The sequence below is a fragment of the Globicephala melas genome, chromosome 3 (genome assembly GCF_963455315.2).
Source record: "Globicephala melas chromosome 3, mGloMel1.2, whole genome shotgun sequence".
Lineage (NCBI taxonomy): Eukaryota > Metazoa > Chordata > Mammalia > Artiodactyla > Delphinidae > Globicephala > Globicephala melas.
In genome coordinates, this window is record NC_083316.1 from 160,792,972 (window position 1) to 160,820,070 (window position 27,099).

The 27,099-nt window shown below is 38.1% G+C and overlaps 1 protein-coding gene across 1 annotated transcript; it reads right to left on the reverse strand.

Annotated features, from left to right (window-relative positions):
- Window positions 1–716: 716 nt before the first annotated feature.
- Window positions 717–26,582, reverse strand: ZNF14 (zinc finger protein 14). Its single transcript, XM_060296960.1, has 4 exons — window positions 26,443–26,582; window positions 4,238–4,364; window positions 3,250–3,310; window positions 717–2,870 (listed from the first exon to the last, which is right to left on the reverse strand). Exons 1-4 carry the CDS (start codon window positions 26,479–26,481, stop codon window positions 1,391–1,393), a joined length of 1,707 nt encoding a protein of 568 aa, XP_060152943.1. The 5' UTR covers window positions 26,482–26,582; the 3' UTR covers window positions 717–1,390.
- Between the last annotated feature and the right edge of the window lie 517 nt (window positions 26,583–27,099).

Below are 27,099 nucleotides of genomic sequence, written 5' to 3' on the forward strand. Positions count from 1 at the left end.
AAAGAAAATAGAATCCAAACACAACACTAATGATAGTCATCAAATCACAAGAGAAGAGAATAAAAGAGGGAAGGAAGAAAAAAGGCCTACAAAAACAAATCCAAAACATTTAACAAAATGGCAATAAGGACATACATACTGATAATTAACCTTAAATGTAAATGGATTAAATACTCCAACCGAAAGGCATAGATTGGCTGAATAGATACAAAAACGACCCATATATATGCTGTCCACAAGAGACCCACTTCAGATCTAGGGACACATACAGACTGAAAGAGTACCCCGTTAAGATCCACCTTGTTGACTATCAAGTAAAATAAAAGAACATATTCTAGAGGAAATAATATCCATAGGACCAAAAAAAATGCCGCCAGAAAGCCTGCTCTTCTAGGGGAAAGTGCAGTGAAACACAGTATGTTTGTAATAGACGTTCTGTTCCCCTGCACAGAGGTGCTTGCTATACACCTATCACACTCTAAAGAAATATTAGAATGCTTTAGTAAGACATGTACAAAGTTTCAAATAAATACATTAAGTGCAAAAAAAGTTGTTGATATTTACTCAAACGTGGGTGTTTCAATATTCATTTATGTAACAAATTGCTGGCCACAGGTGTTAGTTTCTGCAAAAATCCCCTGGTCAATAATGTGTTAATGCAAACTCTTTATTATTCAAATCCTAGCCGGAAGGAATGACAAAGAGCAAAGGGCAAAACATAGAAATTCACATGAGACTACATACACTATGATATTTACAAATTTATGCCATCTTTTACTAGCAAGGAAAATGAAACAAGGCTTTTCTAGCCAAAACAAGAGTAGATTTTCTCATAAGAAGGATGGACTATATATGGGTAAGGAATATCCAATACCTGGCACTACAGGAGGCCAGTACGAAAATCCCAACAAATACCAAAATGTCACTTATCAATAGCCCCACACAAAACAATCAAAACATAAAAATTAAACCAACCTGCATATTAGAAATACATGTCAATTCAACCATGGAACAAACAGGCTTCAAAATGAAAAGAGAAAAATGTTAATTGATTTAAGGACAAAACAATACCTGTTAATCATTATGTAGTATTGCTTACAGAGTACTTACAGAATTCTCTCACTTCAGTGTTCATTTTTGAACGTGTAAGTAGTAAATATCCAGTCGAGAGATCCCCTTTAAGAATGAGGCACTGATAAAGACAATATAACTCTAAAAATTATTCTTTCATGTTATTTTTTTCTGGAACATTATACATGGATTAATTTGTATCAGGCTTTCTCAGATTTCTTACACATACAGGGTTTCTTTCCAGTGGGAGTTTTCACATGTAAGAATGAAGGCCAACTGATGTTTTCCCCACATTGCTTACATTCAAGAGAGGTTTCTATTAAGTATGAGATCTTTCATGCCTTCGAAAGGAATTGGGTCGACTGAAGGCTTTCCCACATTCTCTACATTTGTAGGGTTTCTCACCAGTGTGTATTCTCATGTGCCCTCGAAAGGTAGTGCGATAAGTGAAGGCTTTCCCACATTCTGTACATTCATAAGGTTTCTCTCCAGTGTGAGTTTTTTCATGTGTTCGAAAGGATGTGTAACAACTGAAGGCTCTGCCACATTGCTTACATTCGTAGGGTTTCTCTCCTGTGTGAGTTCTTTGATGTATTCGAAATGAACTGGGAAAATTGAATGCTTTCCCACATTCCTTACACTTATAAGGTCCATCTCCAGTGTGCATTATCATGTGTGTTCGAACACTTGAGGGAGAAATGAAGGCTTTCCCACATTCTTTACATTTATAGGGTTTCTCTCCAGTGTGCTTTCTCACATGCCCTTGAAAGGTTGTGCGATAAATGAAGGTTTTCCCACATTCTGCACATTCATAGGGTTTCTCTCCAGTGTGAGTTCTTTCATGTATTCGAAAGGAACTGGGCCAACTGAAAGTTTTACCACACTGTTTACATTCATATGGTTTTTCTCCAGTGTGAGTCCTTTCGTGTGATCGAAACGAACTGGGACAAATGAAGGCTTTCCCACATTCCTTACATTTATAAGGTCCATCTCCAGTGTGTGTTATCATGTGTGTACGAATGCTTGAAAGAGATATGAAGGCTTTACCACATTCCTTACATTCATAGGGTTTCTCTCCAGTGTGAATTCTTTCATGTATTCGCAAACCTAGAGGAGAACTGAAGGTTTTCTCACATCGTTTACATTCATATTGTTTCTCTGCAGTGTGAATCCTTTCATGTCTTCGAAAGGAACTGGGACAACTGAGGGCTTTACCACACTGCTTACATTCATAGGGTTTTTCTCCAGTGTGACTTCTTTCATGTATTCGCAAACCTAGAGGAGACCTGAGGGATTTACCACACTGTTTACATACGAAGGGTTTCTCTCCAGTGTGAGTTCTTTCATGTGCTCGAAATGAAGTGGAACAACTAAAGGCTTTTCCACATTCCTTACATTTATAGGGTCCTTCTCCAGTGTGTGTTATCATGTGTCTTCGAAAGGTTGTGAGCCATGTGAAGGCTTTACCACATTCCTTACATTCATAGGGTTTCTCTCCAGTGTGAGTCCTTTCATGTCTGTGAACAGATTTGCGGTAACTGAAGGCTTTCCCACATTCCTTGCATTTATATGGCTTCTCCTCATCTTCATGATACTCATATGGTTTGTGTCCACTGTGAGATCTGATGTGTCTATTAAGGAATGAATGACGCATGAAGACTTTCCCACACACATTACATTCACATGGTTTTACTCCAGAAAGAGTTTCCTGGTTCAGATTAAGATTTGGAATCTGGCTGACAGTTTCTCTATCTTGATTACCTTCTTTGCTTTCACAGAGTTTTTCTACCATATGACTTCTGTAAAAAATGAGAAATTATTAATGATTTCTTTACCAATTTCACATTTATTAGTAGGGTATTAGAATTATATTTTTATATTTTATAGCAAAAGTGAAGGTTTTTTGCCCTTTCTGAACTTTTTGAGGGTGATTTATACTGAAAGCTCTGTAAGAGGACTTGACATAGCTATTATGAGAACAGTAATATTAATATATTGGGTTTCTTAATATTGTTTCCAAAAACACTGGACATCTATGTCATGTTTAAGTAAATGTTTTCGGTGAAAAAAATTTAAGGATAACTTTGAAGCTGGGGTTGTTTTTTCGTTTATTTTAAAAAGTTTATGACATACCAGGATTCTCATGTGGCACACTGCTATCTACTCTGTGTGACTCACCTTAGTCTTCTCCCTTGGGTTTTGTACCAATCTTCAATGTTATGATTGTCCCATTTTTTTCCTAAAATGCAGACCCAGAAAAATAATGCAAATTATTGGAAATTATAGAAAAATATTAGATTCTAGGTCCACGATGAGCTGTGACCATGCTTAGTTTATTTACCAATGTACAGCAGTCCCCCCTTACCCCCAGTTTTGCTTTCTGTGGTGTCAGTTACCTACGGTCAATTGCAGTCTGAAAATACTAAACTGTGCTCCCTTCCAAGTAGTATGATGAAATCTTGCAACGTCCTGCTCTGTCCTGTCCAGGATGTGAATCATCCCTTTGTTCAGTGTATCCATGCTGTATATGCTACCTACCCATCAGTCACTTAGTAGCCATCTCAGTTTTCAGATCACTGTGGTGATACTGCAGTGCTTGTGTTCAAGTAATCCTTATTTTAATTAATTATGGCCCCAAAGCGCAAGAATAATGATATTGGTAATTAGGGTATGCCAAAGAAAAGTTATAAAGTACTCCCTTTAAGTGAAAAAATGAAAGTTCTTGATTTAAGGGAAGAAAAAAATCATACACTGATGTTGCTAAGATCTATAGGAAAGATGAAACTTCTATCATGAAATTTTGAAGAAGGAAAAAGAAATTGATCTTAGTTTTGCTGTCTCATCTCAAACTGCAAAAGTTATGGACACTTAACACTTATGCATGTTAAGTTCATGTCTATTATACGTGTTCTGTTCTTAGTTATCATTATCAATCTGTTACTGTGCACCAAATTTCTAAATTAAATTTATTATCATAGGTATGTATGTATAGGATTCAGTACTATCTGCAGTTTCAGGCATCCACTGGTGGTCTTGGAATGTATCCCCTGCAGATAAGGGGGGACTACTGTATTCCTTTTCCATATTCCACATCTTGGAACAGTGTTGATGGGCAAGAAATACTTGTTCTCTAACTGAAGAAGTGAAGGAATGTTGTCATGCTTACCTATTGAGGCCAGGTTCCTCAAGGTTTCCTGCATCACATCTCTGTAAAGTTTCTTCTGCGAAGGATTCAGTAAAGCCCACTCCTCCTGGGTGAAGTTCACAGCCACATCCTCGAAGGTCACTGAGTCCTAAAACATCCCAAATATGTTTCCAGTAAGATGTGTGAATCTGACAGAACTGGGGATTTATACTCAATTTATAGGAAGATTACATATAATTCTGTCACCTTCAAACATTTATTTTATGTCTTGGTCATCAGAAACTGACTCTATGTCCTTACTTCTTCATGAATTTAACAGCATAATGAACACGTGCAAATTATTTATTCATTTTCACTGTGATCACTTTAAATGTTATTGCTCTCTGATGTCAGGGTCTAGAGCACCTTGGAGAAATGAGAGAAATGCTACACAAATGAATCAAATATCATTTTAAACACATCAATCTCTTGTGAAAAAAAACTCATCTCCTTGTTATTATACACCATTTAACTCTGTATACTCTACTGATGTATGAGGTCAAATATGCAGGAGTTTTTAAGGAATAAGACACAGTGAAGAACTGGAAGCTTTTTCTTCTATTCCCATCACCAAACATGACAGTCCAGGAGGCCTGTGGAAATCCAACTTGTGAAAAGGATCAGTTTGCCATACTGGCCTGAGAATTACTCCAGGTGATTAGAAATAGCCAGGTGCAATTGGCTAGGTTAAAATATTCTTGTAAAGAAGTAGTACTTTTAGCTTGTGTAAAATTTATTGCAGACTCAGTTTCTCCATTCTCTCTCTGTCCCATTCATGGAGCTAGGAAGTTACTCAGAAGTTAAGGCTCAGACAACTTCACATGATATGACATGCTAAAAAGACAAAACTACTTAGACCTCAACAAAACCCTATACACAATGAGCCTCAGAGCTGCTTCTCACCAGTTTTTAGCACACATAATGAAATGATGAAGTGCCAAAAGATTTCTTTTTGGTCAAAGCCCTTGCTAAATAACCTTGAGGAACAGGTTAAGAGCTGCATTTTGCACAGGAATTCACTACACTCCATAAAGGTCTGATGGTGAATCTGCCCATGATTATATAATGCATAAAGGATTCACAGCGCTTTCCTCCGAAGAATGTAAAACCTCCATTCTCTAATTTCAGGTGGAAGTTTCCTGGCCAGCCACTCCAGAGGCAATCCTCCCAACATGTCTCATTTCTGAGCTCCCACATGGTGCACAGAAGCATAACGGCCCAGCCCTAAATATAGGAATACGTAAATTGATGACACCACACACTGCCAATAGTGTACAAAAGGGTTTATTACTTCCATAATTGAGGTCTCTGAGGAGTAAGGCAGGCCTCACAAGAAGGCATGAAATGGCTTGAGAGTGCAAGGAAAAGTACATGAACTTAATTTTTAGTTGAGGTTGTGGGTGGACTGAAGAGAGAGTTCACATACAAGGGCAGAAGCAGGCATGAATTGAATCTCTTGTCACTGCCAAAGGAAGGAAACTAAGGCTTTCCTATCATCATGGATACATGTGGGTCACAAGAGGAGGAAGGAGGGATGAGGCTTCAAAGCTGTCAGCAGTTAAACATAAAAAACTGGAGACAGAGACTTCTCTTTTCTTGTTCATTGTATAATGAACTTAGAAACTATCATTCCTAACCTCACAAGAAAAAAAACAAAGAACTGAAGACACAGAGCAAACCAGTTTCCAAAATCGGAAAGATAGAAAGAAGCTATTTTGAAACAGCTATTCTTTTTTTTTTTTTTTTTTTTCTGTACGTGGGCCTCTCACTGTTGTGGCCTCTCCCGTTGCGAAGCACAGGCTCCAGACGCGCAGGCTCAGTGGCCATGGCTCACGGGCCCAGCCGCTCCGCTGCATGTGGGATCTTCCAGGACTGGGGCAAGAACCCATGTCCCCTGCATCAGCAGGCGGACTCTCAACCACTGTGCCACCAGGGAAGCCCTGAAACAGCTATTCTTAACAAGGCCTATCCTCAGAAGAGACTATTTCACCAGGGCCTAATGCAAAGACAAAAAAGAATACAACATCTAAGAACTTTGGGACAATGACAGCAGGTGTAAAATACACACAATGAGAATACCTGATAGAAAAGCAGAAAGGAAAAAAAAATAAGTGAAGCAATCATCACTGAGGTTTTCCTAACATTAGTGATAGTCAGCAAACTGCAGATCCAGGAAACTAAGAAAAACACAAAACATGAAAAACAAAAAAACAACACCAAAAACTTCACTGCCAAGCACATCATTTTCAACTGGAGAAAAATCAAAGACAAAGGGAACATTCTGAAAGAAGCCAGAGGGAAAAAACAAACCTTAGTTTTACTTAAGGATAAGAATTAAATCAGACCTCTTTTCAAAAACTATGCAAGCAAGAAATATCATATAACTGGAATCAAACTATCCTTTGGAATCTGGGTTCTTTCACTTAGCAATAAATATATATATAAGATTTATCCATGTTGTTGCATATATTAATAGTTCATTACTTTTTATTGCTGAGTAGGATTGCATTGTACAGATGTACTATAATTTATTCATTCACCAGATGACATTTGAGTTGTTTCCAGGTTTTGGTGATTATGAATAAAGGTGCTGTAAACATTCACATACCAAAAAACAAAACAACAACAACAAAAAACCCAACTATGCAAGAGAATGGAATGAAATATTTAAAGTGCACAGTGTAAAAAAACACCATCCTACAACTCTGTGTCAAGCAAAATTATTCTTCAAAAGTGAGGGAGAATATTTTGTAATAACCTACATGGGAAAAGAATCTGGAAAATAATTATATATATAAATTAAATAACTGAATATATATATAATAATTGAATAACTTTGCCATATATCTGAAATGAACATACACTATAAATCAACTATACTTCAATAAAAAAATATTAAAAAGCCGATAAGCCTTTGTAATAAAAAAAAAAATCTCTAGGACTGCTGCATCTCAGGAAAAAAAAAAGTGACGGAGAAATACTTTCTGAGAAAAATTGAGGAACTCTGATATCAATACACCTGGTTTTACAAGAAACAGTAAAAGAAATTCATTAGAAGGTACAGGCATACCTTGGAGACAATGAGGGTTCAGTTCCAGACTACCACAATAAAGCAAATCACATGAATTTTTTGGTTTGCCAGTGCATGTAAAGTTATGTTTATACTATTCTGTACTCTGTTAAGTGTGCACTAACGTTATGTATAAAAATACAATGTACATACCTTAATTTAAAAATACTTTATTGCTAAAAAATGCTAACCATCATCAGAGCCTTCAGCAAGTGATGGCAGTAACATCAAAGATTACTGATCACACACCACCATAACAAATGTAACAAAAATTTGAAATATTGTGAGAATTACCAAAATGTGACAGACACACAAAGTGAGCAAATGCTATTGAAAAAAAGGTGCCAATAGATTTGCTTCACACAGGGTTACAACCAACCTTCAACTTGCAAAAAATGCATTACCTGTAAAGTGCAATAAAGTGAATTGCAATAAAATAAGCTATGTCTGAAAATGATATAAACAGGTGAAACATTAGAAAAGAGGACCCTTTAAGAACTGTTCTCAGTTCACTATAGCCTTGTTGGTCTCATGGACACAAGCCCCACTGGTTTTCAAAGCTAGATGTTTTGGAGCTTCCCTGGTGGTCCAGTGGTTATAAGATTCTGCCCTTCCACTGCAGGGGGCATGGGTTCCATCCCTGATCAGGGAACTAAGATCCCACATGCTGTGTGGCTAGATGTTTGGGGGGCTTGTCTTCATGTGTGACTCTTAAAAGCTGGGGTGCCAAGTGTGGGGTCTAAACCCTTTGCTCCTCAAGGAGAAGCTTGGAGTTTTGAGTGTCTTCCTGAAGGTGGGGTACCATGTGGGGGGGGGTTGGTTATGGTAAGATTGTGCCTCAGCTTCTACCCACTTTGATGTGGGTGTTCTCATTTGCCCTGTGCATAGGGAATCGCCAGTTATGGGCAACGAGAGATGAGCTGCTGCATGTTCCTGTATGCATGACAATGTCTGCTGCTGCCCTGCTGGATCACACCCCAGGCTCTCGGGGCTGTCTCTGCATAGCTAGACTGAGTCCTCTCCCAGGGCCTGTCTGCCCGGGATTCCTGGGGTGCTGCCGTGTGTGTGCAAGGACAATGGTTGCTTCCAGCCGCCCCACCAAGATCACACCCAAGACCCTTGGTCTTTGTGTCCAGACCAAATCTTTCCCTAGGGCCCAGTTGGCCCAGATCTCCCACCAGGCTGTGGCGTGGAGTGTGCAGGGCCAGGGTATTTGCCCAATTCAGACTGGGGAGTGGCGAGGCTCTCTCTGCCCTGATTGTTGACAAGCCAGCATGTGCACAATCCTTGCGAGTAGTGTCTTGGCCTCTCCAGACCTTCTGACTGTCCTAGTGGTTCTCCAAGCAGCCAACGGAGCTAGTCTCCTCTCTGCAGGATGCCAGGACTGGGACACACAGACTGTGGCTCCACCTGCTTGCTCCTCAAGGTGAGGGGCTGCCCGTGTGGACCTTCTCTTCCTTTCAGATCCCTCCCAGGGGCACAGATCCCAACCTGATGTCTTTTTTTCTGTCCTACCCAGTTACATGGAGATCTTTCTTGCAGCTTTGGTTGTACAGAAGTTCTTCTGGGGACCTCCCTAGTGGTCCAGTGGTTAAGACTGCACTTCCACTGTAGGGGGCGTGGGTGCGATTCCTGGTTGGGGAACTAAGATCCTTCAAGCTGTGTGGCGTGGGCCAAAAAAAAAAAAGTTCTTCTACCAGGTTCCAGTTAATTTTCTGTGAGAACTGTAGAAGATTTTTGATGTGTTTTTAGGGGTAGGTGAGTTCCACATCCTCCTACCCTGTCATCTTGATTCCCCTTTCTCCTTTCAAATTATTAAATTATTATACTATTTGTTATGGTGATCTGTGATCCATGATCTTTGATGTTTCTACAATGACTCACTGAAGGCTCAGACGATGATTGGTATTTTTTAGCTCTAAAGTATTTTAAAAGTAAGGTATGTACACTTTTTATACATAATACTATTATACACTTAATAGACCTTGATATAAGGTAAACATAGATTTATATACACTAGGAAACCAAACTTCATGTGATAATTGCTTCATTGTGATAACTGCTTTATTGCAGTGGACTGAACCTGCAATATCTCTGAGGTATGCCTGTGGTAGATACACAAAATATAAAGATAAGGAATCTAAGCATACCAAAAAAGACAGGAATCTAAGCAAGCGAAGAAGACAGGAAAATAGGAATTACAAAACAGCCAGAAGACAGTGAACAAAATAGCAATAAGGACATACCTATCAATAATTACTTTAAATGTAAAAGAAATAATAAATTCTCCCATCAAAACACAGAGTGGCTGAATGGATTTAAAAAAAAAAAAAGACTCACCTATATACTGCCTACAAAAACCTCACCTGAGATAAAAGTGCACACAAAGACTGAAAGAATGGAAAAAAAATATTCCATGCAAATGGAAACCAGAAGAAAGCTGGGGTAGCTATACTTGTAACAGTCAAAATAGACTTAAGACAAAGACTGTTATAAGGGACAAAAAAGGTCATTATATAATGATAAAGGGGTAAATCCAAAAAGAGAATATAATATTTGTAAACACTTATGCACTCAAAATAGAAACATCTGAATATATAAAACAAAATTTAACAGATCTAAAGGGAGAAGTAGAAAGCCATACAATAACAGAAAGGGACTTTAATATCCCAATTTCATCAGTGGATACATCATTCAGACAGAAAATCAATAAAGAAACACTTGCCTTCAGTGACATATTAGGCCAGTCATTCTGTCCAAAAGCAACAAAGATACACAATCTTCTCAAGGGCACACGGAACATTCTCCAGGAGACAGCATATGTTAGACCACAAAACAAGTCTTAATAAATTTAAGATTAAAGTCACATTAAGCATCTTTCCCAACCACAATGCAATACAACTAGAAATCGATTATGAGAAGAAAACTGGAAAATTCACATGTGGAGATTAAACATGATACTGAACAACCAATAGGTTAAAGAAATCAAAAGAGAAATTTTAAAAATTACCTTAGACAAATGAATTGGAAATATAGTAGAACCCCATTATCTGTGAGGGATACATTCCAAGACACTGAGTGGATGCCTGAAACCATAAAGAGTACTTAACCCCATAAATATAATGTTTATTCCTATACATACACATGCACACACAGAGTGCATACAACGAACAAAGGGATGATTCATATCCCAGGCAACATGTAGCAGGACGGGACAAAGTTTTCTCACACTCCTCAGGACAATGCACAATTCAAAACTTTATTTTAAAAAATGTTTAATGTATTTTTAAAATGTTTATTTCTGTAATTTTCCATTTAATATTTTCAGAGCACAGTTGACTGCAGGTAACTGAAACTGTAAAAAGCAAAACTGCAGATAAAGGGAGACTATTGTGCAACATACTGAAACTTCCAGGATGCAGCAAAAGCATTTCCAAGAGGGAAGTTCATAGTGACAATGATAAATCAAGAAACAAAAAAGATCTCAAAAAACCTAACTTTACACCTCAAGGAGCTAGAAAAAAAAGAAAAAAACAAATGCCAAAGTTAATAAAATGAAGGAAATAACAAAGATCACAGTGGAAATAAATGAAAAAGACTGAGAGTAAAAAAAAAATCAATGAAACTAAGAGCTTTTAAAATATGACAGAAAAAAAATTAAAAAATAAAAAAATAAAATATAAGACAGATATCCAGTAGAGATGGTGGAGGAATAAGACGTGGAGATCACCTTCCTCCACACAAATACACCAAAAATACATCTACATGTGGAACAACTCCTACAGAACACCTACTAAATGCTGGCAGAAGACCTCAGACTTTCCAGAGGGCAAGAAACTCCCCACGTACCTGGCCGGGTGGCTGACAGGATCTTGGTGCTCTGGCCTGGTGCCAGGCCTGAGCCTCTGAGGTGGGAGAGCCGAGTTCAGTTCACTGGACCACCAGAGACCTCCTGGCCCCATGTAATATCAATCAGCGAGAACTCTTCCAGAGATCTCTGTTTCAACCCTAAGACCCAGCTCCACTCAACGGCCAGCAAGCTCCAGTGATGGACACCCCAAGCCAAACAACTAGCAAGACAGGAACACAACCTGACCCATTAGCAGAAAGACTGCCTAAAATCATACTCAGTTCCCAAACACCCCATAACACACCACTGGACACAGCCCTGCCCACCAGAAAGACAAGATACAGCCCCACCCACCAGAACACAGGCACCAGTCTTCTCTACCAGGAAGCCTACACAAGCCCCTGAACCAACCTTACCCACTGGGGGCAGACACCAAAAACAACATGAACTACGAACCTGTAGCCTGCAAAAAAGAGACACCAAACACAGTAAGTTAAACAAAACGAGAAGAGAGAGAAATATGCAGCAGATGAAGGAGCAAGGTAAAAACACACCAGACCAAACAAATTAACAGGAAATAGGCAGCCTATCTGAAAAAGAATTCAGAGTAATGAAAGAAAAGATGACCCAAAAATCTTGGACATAGAATGAAGAAAATACAAGAAATGTTTAACAAGGACCTAGAAGGACTAAAGAGCAAACAAACAACGATGAACACCACAATAAATGTAATCAAGAATTCTCTGGAAAGAATCAACAGCAGAATAAATGAGGCAGAAGAAAGGGTAAGACCCTGGAAGATAAAATAGTGTAAACAACTGCTGCAGAGTAGAATAAAGAAAAAAGAATGAGAAGAATTCAGGACAGTCTCAGAGACCTCTAGGACAACATTAAATGTATCAACATTCAAATTATAGGGGTCCCAGAAGAAGAAGAGAAAAAGAAAGGGACTGAGAAAATATTTGAAGAGATTATAGTTGAAAACTTCCCTAACAAGGGAAAGGAAATAGTCAATCAAGTCCAGGAAGCAGAGAGAGTCCCATGCAAGAGAAATCCAAGGATAAACACGCCAAGACACATATTAATCAGATGATCAAAAATTAAATACAAAGAAAAAATATTAAAAGCAGCAAGGGAAAAACAACAAATAACATACAAGGGAATCCCCATAAGGTTAACAGCTGATCTTTCAGCAGAAACTCTGCAAGCCAGAAGGAAGTGGCAGGACGTATTTAAAGTGATGAAAGGGAGAAAACTACAACCAAGATTACTCAACCAAGCAAGGATCTCATTCAGATTAGACAGAGAAATTAAAACCTTTACAAACAACCAAAAACTAAGAGAATTCAGCACCACCAAACCAGGTTTACAACAAATGTTAAAGGAACTTCTCTAGGCAGGAAACACAAGAGAAGGAAAAGACCTACAATAACAAACCCAAAACAATTAAGAAAATGGTAATAGGAACATACATATCAATAACTACGTTAAATGTAAATGGATTAAATGCTCCAACCAAAAGACACAGACTGGCTGAATGGATACAAAAACAAGACCCGTTTATATACTGTCTACAAGAGAGCCACTTCAGACCTAGGGACACATACAGATGGAAAGTGAGGGGATGGAAAAAGATATTCCATGCAAAGGGAAACCAAAACAAAGCTGGCGTAGCAATTCTCATATCAGACAAAAAAGACTTTAAAATAAAGACTATTACAAAAGACAAAGAAGGACACTACATAATGATCAAGGGATCACTCCAAGAAGATGATATAACAATTGTAAATATTTACACACCCAACATAGGAGCACCTCAATACATAAGGCAAATACTAACAGTCATAAAAGGAGAAATTGACAGTAACACAATCATAGTAGGGGACTTTAACACCCCACTTTCACCAATGGACAGATCATCCAAAATGAAAATAAGGAAACACAAGCTTCAAATGATACATTAAACAAGACGGACTTAATTGATATTAATAGGACATTCCATCCAAAAACAACAAAATACACTTTCTTCTCAAGTGCTCATGGAACATTCTCCAGGACAGATCATAGCTTGGATCACAAATCAAGCCTTGGTAAATACAGGAAAACTGAAATCGTACCAAGTGTCTTTTCCGACCACAATGCTATGAGGCTAGATATCAATTACAGGAAAAAATCTGTAAAAAATACAAACACGTGGAGGTGAAACAATACACTACTTAATAACCAAGAGATCTCTGAAGAAATTAAAGAGGAAATCTAAAAATACCTAGAAACAAATGACAATGAAAACACGACAACCCAAAACCTATGGGAGGAAAAAACAATTCTAAGAGGGAAATTTATAGCAATACAATCCTACCTCAAGAAACAAGAAACAAGCAATACAATCCTACCTCAAATAAACAACCTAACCTTACACCTTAAGCAATTAGAGAAAGAAGAACAAAAAACCCCAAAGTTAGCATAAGGAAAGAAATCATAAAGATTAGATCAGAAATAAATGAAAAAGAAATGAAGGAAACAATAGCAAAGCTCAATAAAACTAAAAGCTGGTTCTTTGAGAAGATAAAGAAAATTGATAAACCATTAGCCAGACTCATCAAGAAAAAAAGGGAAAAAACTCAAATTAACAGCATTAGAAATGAAAAAGGAGAAGAAACAACTGACACTGCAGAAATACAAAGGATCATGAGAGACTACTACAAGCAACTATATGCAAATAAAATGGACAATCTGGAAGAAATGGACAAATTCTAGAAAAGCACAACCTTCCAAGACTGAACCAGGAAGAAATAGAAAATATAAACAGGCCACTCACAAGCACTGAAATTGAAATTGCGACTAAAAATCTTCCAACAAACAAAAGCCCAGGACCAGGGCTTCCCTGGTGGCGCAATGATTGAGAGTCTGCCTGCCAATGCAGGGGACACGGGTTCGTGCCCTGGTCTGGGAAGATCCCACATGCCGCGGAGGGGCTGGGCCCGTGAGCCATGGCCGCTGAGCCTGCACGTCCGGAGCCTGTGCTCCGCAGTGGGAGAGGCCACAGCAGTTAGAGGCCCGCATACTGCAAAAAAAAAAAAAAAAGCCCAGGACCAGATGGCGTCACAGGCGAATTCTATCAAATATTTAGCAAAGAGCTAACACCTATCCTTCTCCAACTCTTCCAAAACATAGTAGAGGGGAGGACCCCTGGTAGCAAAACCAGACAAAGATGTCACAAAAAAAGAAAACTAAAGGCCAATATCACTGATGACCATAGAAGCAAAAATCCTCAACAAAATACCAGCAAACAGAATCCAAAAGCACTTTAAAAGGATCACACACCATGATCAAGTGGGGTTTATCCCAGGAATGCAAGGATTCTTGACTATACGCAAATCAATCAATGTGATACACCATATTAACAAACCAAAGGATAAAAACCATACAATAATCTCAATAGATGCAGAAAAAGCTTTCAGCAAAATTCGTTTATGATAAAATCTATCCATTTATGATAAAATCTCCAGAAAGTAGGCATCGAGGGAACTTACCTCAACATAATAAAGGCAATATATGACAAACACACAGCCAACATTGTTTTCAACGGTGAAAAACTGAATCCACTTCCTCTAAGATCAGGAACAAGACAAGGCTGCCCACTCCCACCACTATTATTCAACATAGATTTGGAAGTTTTAGCCACAGCAGTAAGAGAAAAGAAAGAAATAAAAGGAATCCAAATCAGAAAAGAAGAAGTAAAACTGACCCTGGTTGCAGATGACATGAAACTACACATAGAGAATCCTAAAGATGCTACCAGAAAACTATTAGAGCTAATCAGTGAATTTGGTAAAGTAGCAGGATGGAAAATCAATACACAGAAACCTCTGGCATTCCCATATACTAACAATGAAAAGTGTGGAAGAAAAATTAAGGAAACACTCTCATTTACCACTGGAACAAAAAGAGTAAAATACCTAGGAATAAACCTACCAAAGGAGACAAAAGACCTGTATGCAGAAAACTATAAGACACTAATGAAATAAATTAAAGATGATACAAACAGATGGATATATATGTATGTATGTGTGTGTATATATATATATATATATACACACACACACACACACACACACATACACACACACATACACACCATGTTCTTGGATTTGAAGAATCAACATTTTGAAAATGACTATACTACCCAAAGAAACCTACAGATTCAATGCAATCTCCATCAAACTACCAGTGGCATTTTTCACAGAACTAGAACAAAAAATTTTACAATTACTATGGAAACACAAAAGACCCCGAATAGACAAAGCAATCTTGAGAAAGAAAAATGAAGCTGAGGAATCAGGCTCCCTGACTTGAGACTACACTACAAAGCTATAGTAATCAAGACAATATGGTACTGGCACAAAAACAGAAATATAGATCAATGCAACAGGATAGAAAGCCCAGAGATAAACCCACGCACCTATGGTCACCCTATCTTTGATAAAAGAGGCAAGAATATACAATGGAGAAAAGACAGCCCTCTCAATAAGTGGAGCTAGGAAAACTGGACAGCTACCTGTAAAAGTATGAAATAGAACACTCCCTAACACCATACACAAAAATAAATTCAAAATGGATTAAAGACCTAAATGTAAGGCCAAACACTATAAAACTCTTAGAGGGAAACATAGGCAGAACACTCTATGACATAAATCACAGCAAGATCCTTTTTGACCCACCTCCTAGAGAAATGGAATTAAAAACAAAATGAAACAAATGGGACCTAATGAAACTTAAAAACCTTTGCACAACAAAGGAAACCATAAACAAGATGAAAACACAACCCTCAGAATGGGAGAAAATATTTCCAAACAAAGTAATGGAGAAAGGATTTATTTCCAAAATATACAAGCAGCTCATGCAGCTCAATATCAATAAAACAAACAACCCAATCCAAAAATGGGCAGAAGACCTAAATAGACATTTCTCCAAAGAATATATACAGATTCCTAACAAACACATGAAAGGATGCTCAACATCATTAATTGTTAGACAAATGCACATCAGAAGTACAACGAGGGCTTCCCTGGTGGCGCAGTGGTTGAGAGTCCGCCTGCCGATGCAGGGGACACGGGTTCGTGCCCCAGTCCGGGAAGATCCCACATGCCACGGAGCGGCTGGGCCCGTGAGCCATGGCCGCTGAGCCTGCACATTCAGAGCCTGTGCTCCGCAACGGGAGAGGACACAACAGTGAGAGGCTCACGTATCGCAAAAAAAAAAAAAAAAAAAGAAAAAAAGAAATAAAAGATAAACTGAAAAACCTTTAGCTAGACTCATGAAGACAAAAAAGAGAAGATCCAAATAATAAAATCAGAAATGAGAAATGTTACAACAGGTACCACAGAAATACAAAGGATCAGAAGAGACTTCTATGAACAATTACATGCCCCCAAAATTGGACAACCTATAAGAAATTCCTAGAAACATACAACCTCCCAAGACTGAATCATGAAGAAATAGGAAATCTGAAAAGGCCAATTACTAGTAAGGTGATTCAATCAGTAATCTAAAACCTCCCATCAAAGAAAAGTCTAGGGCCAGCTAGCTTTACTGGTGAATTCTAACAAACATTTAGAGAAAACTAATATCAATCCTTTGCAAACTCTTCCAAAAAATAGGACAGAACACTTCGAAACTCATTTTACAAGGCCAACATTCTGCTCATACCAAAACCAGACAAGGACTCCACAAGAAAATTACAGTCCAGGAAGAAAGTAAATATAAGAATCCTGAAGAAACTATTATTATACAAAGTTCAACAACAAATTAAAGGGATCACACACCATGTTCATGTGGGATTTATTCCAAGGATGCAAGGATGGTTCAACAGCTGTGTATCAATCAATGTGATACACCACATTAACAAAATGAAGGATAATAACCACACAGTCATCTTGATAGATGCAGAAAAAGCATTTGACAAAATTCAACATCCATTTATGATTAAAAATACTCAATAAAGTGGGTATAGAGGGAATGTACCTCAATATAATTAAAACCATATATTACAAGCCCACAGTTAACATCATACTCATCAGTGAAAAGCTGAAAGTATTCCCTCTAAGATCAGGAACAAGGCAAGGATGCCCACTCTTGCCACTTTTATTCAACATAGTATTGGAAATCCTAGCCATAGCAATCAGAGAGAGAGAGAGAGAGAGAGAGAGAGAGAGAGACAGAATCTAAATTGGAAAGGAAGAAGTAAAATTGTCACTCTTTGCAGATGACATAACACTATGCACAGAAAATCCTAGTGACACCAAAAAACTACTAGGGCTCATTAATAAATTTGGTACAGTTGCAGGATACAAAATTAATATACAGAAAAGCTGAAAGCTTTTCTTCTAAGATCAGGAACAAGACAAAGATGCCCACTACATAGTATTGGATAAGCTAAAACAATTAGGCAAGAAAAAGAAACAAAAGGCATCCAAATTGGAAAGAAAGAAGTAAAACCGTCACTATTTGCAGATGACATGACATTATATATAGAAAGCTCTAAAGACTCCATATCTGTTGGAACCAATAAACAAATTCAGTAAGGCTGCAGGATACAATATCAATATACAAAAATCTATCTCTATACACTAACAATGAATTATCAAAAATAGAAATTAAGAAAATAATACTAATTAGTTTGGTATTAAGTTACATGCTACTATATATAAAATAGATATAAATAAGGACCTATTATTTAGCACAAGGAGCTATATTCAGTATCTTGTAATTACCTATGATGGAAAATAATCTGAAAAAGGATTATATATAACTGAATCACTTTTACTGTATACCTGAAACTAACACAACATTGTAAATCAAGTATACTTCAATATAAAAAAAAAAGCCAATTAGTAATTAGCAAATCAGATCATATTCTAATTAGATCAAACTCTTGAAAACCAGGAATTTCAGTCTGAGAGAAAAGAGATACACATTTACTAGAGAGACTAAAATCCTGTAGTCCTGTGGAAACATCAGTCTAAACTTAAATTTTATCTTTTGTAAAAAAACAAAAAATTCTCTACTTCAGTGACAAAAAAAAGAGAAAACAATTCTATTTACAACTGCATTAAAAAGAATAAAATACCTGAGAATAAATTTAACCAAGGACGTGAAAGACTTGTATACTGAAATTTATAAGGTGCTGATGAAAGAAATTGAAGATACAAATAAATGGAAAGATATTTTGCCCTCATGGATTGGAAATATGTCCATTCTACCCAAGGCAATGAACAATTCAATGCAATCCCTATCCAAATTTCAATGGCATTTTCCACAAAATAGAACAAACAATACTAAAATTTGTATGGAACCACAAAGACCCTGAATAGCCAAAGTAATCTTGAGAAAGAACAATACTGGTAGCATAATGCTTCCTGATTTCAAACTATATTACAAAGCTAAAAACAAAACAGTATGGTATTGGCATAAAACAGACATATATAGATCAGTGAAACAGAATAAAGAGTCTAAGGAAAAAACCCCATGCGTATATGGTCAATTAATTTTTGGCAAAAAAACCCAGAATATACAATGGGGAAAGGACAGTTTCTTCAATAAACGGTTTGGGAAAACTGGACAGCTACATGCAAAGGAATGAAACTGGACCACTATCTTACACCATATACAAAAATCAACTCAAATGAATTAACTAAATTGGAAGATTGGGATAGACATACACACACTAATATATAAAAAATAGAGGACTTCCATGGTGGTGCAGTGGTTAAGAATCTGCCTGCCAATGCAGGGGACACAGGTTCCATCCCTGGTCTGGGAAGATCCCACATGCCGCGGAGCAACTAAGCCCATGCGCCACAACTACTGAGCCTGTGCTCTAGAGCCCACGTGCCACAACTACTGAAGCCTGCATGCCTAGAGCCCATGCTCCGCAATGAGAAGCCACTGCAATGAGAAACCCGTGCACCACAATGAAGAGTAGCCCCCGCTCTTTGCAACTAGAGAAAGTCTGCATGCAGCAACGAAGACCCAACACAGCCAAAAATAAATAAATAAATAAATTCAAAAAAAAGATAGTAAGGACCTACTGTATGTATAGCACAGGGAACTCTACTCAATACTCTGAAATGACGTATATGGGAAAAGAATCTAAAAAAGAGTGGATATGTGTACAACTGATTTACTTTGCTGTACACCTGAAACTAACACAACATTGTAAATCAACAATACTCCAATAAAAATTTTTTTTAAATGGCATAAGACTTGACATAAGCCTCAATACCATAAGAATCCTAGAAGAAAACACAGGCAGTAACCTCTTTGATATCAGTCTTAGAGATGATTTTTTTTGGTTTTGACACCAAAAACAAAAGCAAGAAAAGCAAAAGTGAACAAGTGGGACTACATCAAACTAAAAAGCTTCTGCACAGCCATGGAAACCATCAACAAAAAGAAAAGGCAAACTACTGAGTGGGAGAAAATACTTGCAATCAAATGTGATAAGGAATTACTATCCAAAATATATAAAGAACTCATACAACTAACTCAACAGCACAAAAACAATCTGATTTAAAAAAAATGAACAGAGGATCTGAACTGATACTTATCCAGAGACATACAGATGGCCAGTAGGTACACGAAATGTGCTCAACATTACTACCACAATGAGATATCACCTCACACCTGTTAGAATGACTATTATCAAAAAGACAAAAACTAACAAGTGTTGGTGAGTAAGTGCAGAGAAGGCAACTCTTGCACATTGTTGGTGGGGATGTAAATTGATGAAGCCACTATGGAAACCAGTGTGGAGGTTCCTCAAAAAATTTAAAAATCCAAACAAATTTTTTGGCCAACCCAATATTTGCACCCCCATGTTCTCTGCAACACTATTTACAATAGCCAAGACATGGAAACAACCTAAGTGCCCAATGATGGATGAATGGATTTAAAAAATGTGTACACACACACATATATATATATAATGGAATACTAGTCAGTCATAAAAAGGAAATCTTGCCATTTGTGACATGGATGGACCTTAAGGGTATTATGCTAAGTGAAATAAGTCAGAGAGAAAAATACCATATGATCTTACCTATATATGGAATCTGAAGCAAAGAACGAAAACCCTGAGTATTCCCTCGCAGTCCAGTGATTGGGATGTGGTGCTTTCACAGCCGTGGGCCTGGGTTCAATCCCTGTTCAGGGAACTAAGATCCTGCAAGCCATGCAGCAAAACAAACAAACAAAAAAAAACCCCCAAGTTCACAGATATGGAGAATAGACTGGTAGCTGCCAGAGGTGGGACGTGAAGGTGGGGGGGGGGGGCTGTTGAGGGGTGGGCGAAATAGGTGAAGGCAGATCAAAAATTACAAACTTTCAGTTATAAAATAAGTCAGGGGATATAATGTGCAGCATTGTGACTATAATTAATAATACTTTATTGCATATCAGAAAGTTGCTGAGAGGAAATTTCAAAAATTTCATCACAAGAAAAAAAACTGTAACTGTGTGATGATGTTACGCTAGTTTAACTAGACTTATTGTGGTAATACTTCACAATGTATACAAATATCAAATCGTTATATATCAATTATATCTCAATATCTCACTTGAAATATATCAATTATATCTCAATAAAAATAAGTAAAATGACCAAAAAAAGAAATGATTAAGGAAGACATAAAAATTGCAGGAACAGAGACTATCAACAAAACCAAAAGCTGGTGTGCTTTGAAATAATCAGTAAAATTGATAAAGGTCTAGTCAAGCTAACTGAGTAAAAAGGGTAGACAGAAGTTAGTAATATCAGGAATGAAAGGAGTGTAAATAAAATGGAAAACCATTTGATAGAATCTAACATCCACTTATGATAACACACTAGGAATAGAGGGGAGTTCAGGCTCTTGAGATAGAACATCTTCATGAAACTTGTAGGCAACATCACAATGGTGAGAAACTAGATGCTTTTTTTTTGTAAGGTAAGAAACTAGGTAAGGAAGTCTCCTCTCACCACTCCTATTCAACACTGTACTGGAAGACCTAGCTAATGCAATAAGGCAAGAAAAGGAAATAAAATGTATACAGATTGGGAAGAAAGAAATAAAACTGTCTTTGTTGTGTATGACATGATTTTCTATGTAAAATATCTGAAAGAAACCATAACACCAGAGATCCCTCCAGGAATTAATGAGAGTATAGAAAGACTGAGAATACAGAAGTCAACTGCTTTCTTATAGACCCAGAGAAATATAGCCAACTGATCTTTGATAAAGGACTAAAAGGCAATTCAATGGAAAAAAGAAAGTCTTTTCAACAAACAGTACTGGAAATAGTGGATATCCACATGCAAAAAACAAGTAAACCTAGACACAGACCTTACACAAAACTTAAAATAGACCATAGCTCTAAATGTAAAATGCAAAAGTAAAAAACTTCTAGAAGATAACATAGGAGAAAATCAAGGTGATCTTGTGTTAATTGATGAATTTTAAGATACAACACCAAAAGCAAGATCCAAGAAAGAAAACAATAAGCTTCACTTCATTAAAATCCCCTGTGCTACAAAAGACAGTGGTAAGAGAATATAAAGACAGTCACAGATTGGGGAAAAAATCTTTGCAGAACACTTATCTGACAAAGGACTGGTATCCAACAAGTCTAAAGAACTCTTAAAATGCAACAGTAAGATGACAAACAATCCAGTTAAAAAATGGGCAAAATTCGGGACACTTCCCTGGTGGTCCAGTGGTTAAGACTCCATGCTTCCAATGCAGGGGGCATGGGTTTGATCCCTGGTTGGGAAACTAAGATTCCACATGCTGTGTGGCACAGCCAAAAAAAAAAAAAAGGGCAAAATTGAAAATAAGCAAGAATCCCTGAGGAAAAAAAATAAAGTCCCAAACATGGGGGAAAAATGGGCAAAAGATTTGCACACACATCAATAAAGAAGATATACAGATGTTAAATAAGCATATGAAAAGAAGCTCAACATCAAATATCATTAGGAAATTGCAAATAAAACAAATAGATACCACTAAGCGGTTATTACAACAGGTAAAATACAAAACACTCAGAATACCAAATATTGATGAAGATGTAAAGCTACAGGAATCCTTACTCATTGCTGATGCGAATGGAAAATGGTATGCCTACTTTGGAAGACAGGCGGTTTTTTCACAAACTAAACATACCCTTATCATAGGATCTAGCTCCTAGATTATACTCCTTGTATATTTATATTTACCCAAATGAGTTGAAAACTTGTCTTCACACAGAAATATGCAAATCAGTGTTTATAGGTGTTTTATGCATAATTGCCAAGACTTAGAGTTAAGCAAGATACACTTCAATAGTTGAATACAACCAGTGGTATATCCATATGATGAAATATTGTTCAGTGATAAAAAGAAATGAGCTATCAAGCTATCAACAGAAAGGAGGAAGCTGCTGTGTACTGGTTTGTTATAATTTCAAATTAATGCATTTATGGCTTAAGTGAAGTTGTTCTGATCTACCTGCTTATGGCTCAAGTAAAGATATTTTGGTCCAAGAGTGAATTTGTTTACTTTGGGAGGCCATGTCAGGATGACGCCATCAAAATTGTGCTTATCATTATGAACATGTGGAGAAGTGACAATCATGTGACGGACATTTAAACTTTAAACACCAAGAATCTGTGAGGACTTAAGTTGAGTGTTCAGTCTGGGTAAGGCTACTCTTTGCTAATCTAAAAAGCTCTCAGAAGATCATGAGACACTTGCTCCTGCTGTGGCCAGGTTACTCTTGGATAGCAATGGTGTTAAACCAAGCAGCAGTCTCAGGAAGAGAAGGGACATATTTGTTTCTGCCTTGGCGAGCCTACTCCTCATAGGCAGTGGTGCAAGCCATGAAATGGTCCCTGGACCAAGCAGCCTACCTTGCCTGCCAACACTAGTGCCTTTGCCCAGCAGGGAGGGATCTAAGTGGGCATCTGATACCCAGCTTTTAGTTGGAAGGACTGACACTATCACGAACCAATTCATATAAAGGTGCAACTCAACTAAATTTGGACTTTATTTCTTTCATCTTCCCTTTGGCTGGAACAACAGTGTAATTAAACTATCATTGGTTTGGGGTACGTTATGTCTTTACTGGCTTATTAAGAGACATTATCCTATTTGCTATTGGCTTGTGAAATATTATAAATTATAATTCCCGCAGTGAACCTGTGTTAAATAAATTACTGGCAAAGACAGTCTCAGTCTCTGAGCATAATTTGCCTGAATGAAACAGGAAACTTAGAAGCATATCGCTAAGTGAAAGAAGACACTCTGACAAGGCTACATACTGTATGATTCCTACTGTTTAGGACATTCTGGAAGAGATAAAACTATGAGCCAGTAAAAAGATCTTTGCTTGGGAAGGATTTGGGGGTTTGAGGGAAGGACGAATGAACAGGTGAAGCACAGGGTATCCTTAGCAAAGTTAAACTATTCTATAGAAATGATGGATACATGTCATTATACACTTGCCAAAACCCCTACATTGTATAACACAAAGAGTCAAGGCTAATATAAACAGTGGACTTTATAGCATCGATATTGAACCATGAATTGTAACAAATATACCATAATAATATGAGATGTAAAAAAATAGTACAAACTGTGTGGATGCAGAGGGGTCAAGTGGGAACACTCTGTACTTTCTGATCAATTTTTCTGTAAGCCTAAAATGTTCTAAAAAACTGGATATCTCACTGTTTCATACCTTACTATTTTTTAAATCCTTTACAAACATTATTTAAAATTAAGAGAAATTTATATACACCGTACTTTCCTACCTAGTAGTCTGTTTTTAATTAACTGTTGCTACTTTAAATTTATTTTTAAATTAATTTTAATTTTTCTACATAGGAAATCATTCTAAATTTAATTCTTTAAACACTATTGGGTATAAAACTGCAAACTGTAGAAAGTGAAAAACTTCAAATGTCTTTCTAACTAAAAGGACAAACGACATCATAGTTTGTCCCTCCACTATATTTCACATTCAGGATATGGTCAGGAATGAGTAGCATATTATAATGCATTAGGGGTTTGCATTTAATCCATGAAGAAACCTACTAGGATTTTCAAAGACTTTCCTAAGTTTGAGTAGTTTTTCTCATATCAATTAAAACAGAAATTCAACAGTTTTTTTCACTCATCAACACAAGTAGAAATTCACTTGCCTTAAGAATTGTACAGCCTTTTAAATATCAAAGTTCTCTAGGGACAAGCACATACAGAAACTGATCTAAAAATGAAAAATGTGCCTGAGAACCTAAACATACCCATCTCACAGCTTAAGATTCTGTTGCCTAAAAGGCACAGAAATTCTGTTTGGTTCCAGGATTTTCTTGCCTTAAACACATATTTTTCAATCAACTTATATTTTTCAAAGCCTAAGAAATCAAACATCACATACACTCACCAAGGAAATAAAATTGCAAACTGCTAAGGGAAACTAGAGTTAAAGGACTGAAATATCCAATAGATAAAGGCATCTAAAGAAAAGAAACACAAATATTCAAATCAGCTCAGGTAAGAAGTCTGCTTGCCCACAGTTAAGAACGAAAACCCACATTCAGAAAGTTAAACGCATTCCCAAGCTTGGGGTCTAGATACCCAGGTTGAGATACAACCCCTAAGGTGGGTCAGTCCCTGGTGAAGGAGGGTAGGGACACCTGAACAGTCACCGGAGAGAACTCTCCTCACATTCTCACAAGTGAGGAAATTCTCAGGTAGATTCAGTTTAAGATCCGACTTAAACTCCCAAATTCATAAACTTTTTGTCCAGGAGACAGAACTCCTGACCACAGACTTTTTTAATACACAAAATACACTCTGAGTGCTATATCATGGATGCAGAACTCAAACATAAAACATCTAGGCCAAAGAAAACCCCCCCACTGCCGGCTCCAGATGGGAACTTTAGTTTGGAGTCACTGGCCTCAGGCCTCTGCTCCAGTCACAATACTTTGGATCACCAATGATGATTTAAATGACATAAACCCAGTGATTCAATAATCCAGAAAAATCACTCAACCCAGTATTTATGTGTAAAGGAAGAGAGAAGACTGTAAGGCAATTTTTTTTTTCAACAGGAAAATCCCAAAACACCTATTCCTGTCGGAAAATGAAGATGTCAATGAATTAATTCCAAAAAAAGAAACTGATTTGTAAACAATCGTATTGGAACACTTCTAGATTTTGCAAGTCTAAGTCCTGATATGCCATTGGAAATCACCCAAAAGACCTCAGAATATTACTACATCCACTCAGGGTGGGGAAAAAAAAAAAGGAAACAAAAATTTTAACACACAGAATGTAATAATGAAATATTTTTCTGAAATTCACCTTTCTTGCCTCTTTGGAAAAACTTTATACTGTCTCCCCAGGTCTACTGAATAAATAAAATTTACACTTATTGAAAAACTGAGTCTCAAATAAGTGAATAAATCTTTTCAAAGAGAGAAACTCAGGAACGGAGGCAGTGCTGAAAAAAGATCACCCAGGAAAGTTTCTCAAGAGGACCCTCCACCCAAAGGTCTTCCCATAGGATGTCAGTGACCAAGAAGGATTTTGAGAGGAGAGGCAAAAGCATTCCATATAACATATTCCAGGTAGTGGTTCTCTGCTTTCCTCTCAAGTAAAACAGCTGTAACAATAAATCTTTAAAAAGAGCCATCCATGGCTCCGTTGATAAATGATTAAACAATTAAAATACTGCATCCGTTTGCAACGCACCAAGGAGAAAAACAGTTATTAGTGATACTATGAACTGCCGAGGGGAAGATGGCATTTGGGAATGCGGGGAAACATCTGTAAATTTAGGGATTTATTGCCAGCCCTAGGAAGAGCCAGGCTGGGGGGACAGGGTCGTGGATTTGAGATCCTGTTCCTCAAACATTTTAAGAAGTGAGAGTAAAATGATTCCCCTGGAGAGAAAGGGGGAACCGGACACCCCCAGACCACAGCTGCTCCCACACGTGTACCCCAGAGACCGAGTCACGATTGCCCCGAGTCCCTCCCTATGGCCACCGCGCCGTGTGGGGGAGACTCGGGTTCGCAGGGACAGGACAGGACACCCGGGGGTCCCCGCTGTCCACCCAGCCCCTAAGGCTGTGTGGCACGCCACCGGCTGACTCGGGTCCACAGACTCTGGAGTTGGCCGCACGGGAGGCCCGGTTCCATCAGTCCCACCGCCTCCCTCTCCCAACACCCGACCCCGCACACTCACCGTTTTTCGGTTTCTGGAGTTTCCGGTTGTCCACCCCATGACCGCCGCGGCAAGTGCCGGTCACAGCGACACAGAATGCGGCATAACCACCTGGAGCCTTTAAGGGCAGCAGGAGCTGATACGGCCACTGTCAGAACAAGCGGCACTGAGCACGCAGTCCACGCCTCCGGCGTCATCGTAGCAGCACCGCCACGTAAAATAATCGGCGACTCCCCTGATTGGACAGTTCACAGGGCCCCGCCCCCCCATGCCTGAGTGACAGGAGGGCGGAGGTCGCGTCTTTGAGCCAACCTTGTCCTGGCAGTGCGTGGGAAATGTTCTCTCCAAGGACACATCGTCAAACCGTAAGGCCACTAAGGCCTGGCACAGAACTGTGACCCTTCACAAACATGGACACTTCTGTGTCCTCACTATTCGGTAATAATGAGGCTGTTCCAGGAATTCCCTGGCTGTCCAGTGGTTAGGGCTCCGTGCTTCCACTGCAGGGGGCACGGGTTGGATCCCTGGTCTGGAAACCAAGGTCCCACAAGCCCCACAGAGCAGCTCCCACCTTCCCCCCCCAAAAAAAAGACTCTGTTCCACTTTCATCTTTAACCATTTCCTTTAGGAGAATTCTGTCCCCCCTCCCCACCCTCACTCATCTGGTACTTTAAGTCC

Excerpts from the sequence above, each read along its gene's own strand:
- ZNF14 (XM_060296960.1), bottom strand. The coding sequence starts at position 26,481 with ATGGGGTGGACAACCGGAAACTCCAGAAACCGAAAAACG. Across the intron at positions 4,365-26,442 it reads ACTCCAGAAACCGAAAAACG|GACTCAGTGACCTTCGAGGA; the intron begins GTGAGTGTGCGG and ends GGGATGTTTTAG. Across the intron at positions 3,311-4,237 it reads GAGGAACCTGGCCTCAATAG|GAAAAAAATGGGACAATCAT; the intron begins GTAAGCATGACA and ends TCTGCATTTTAG.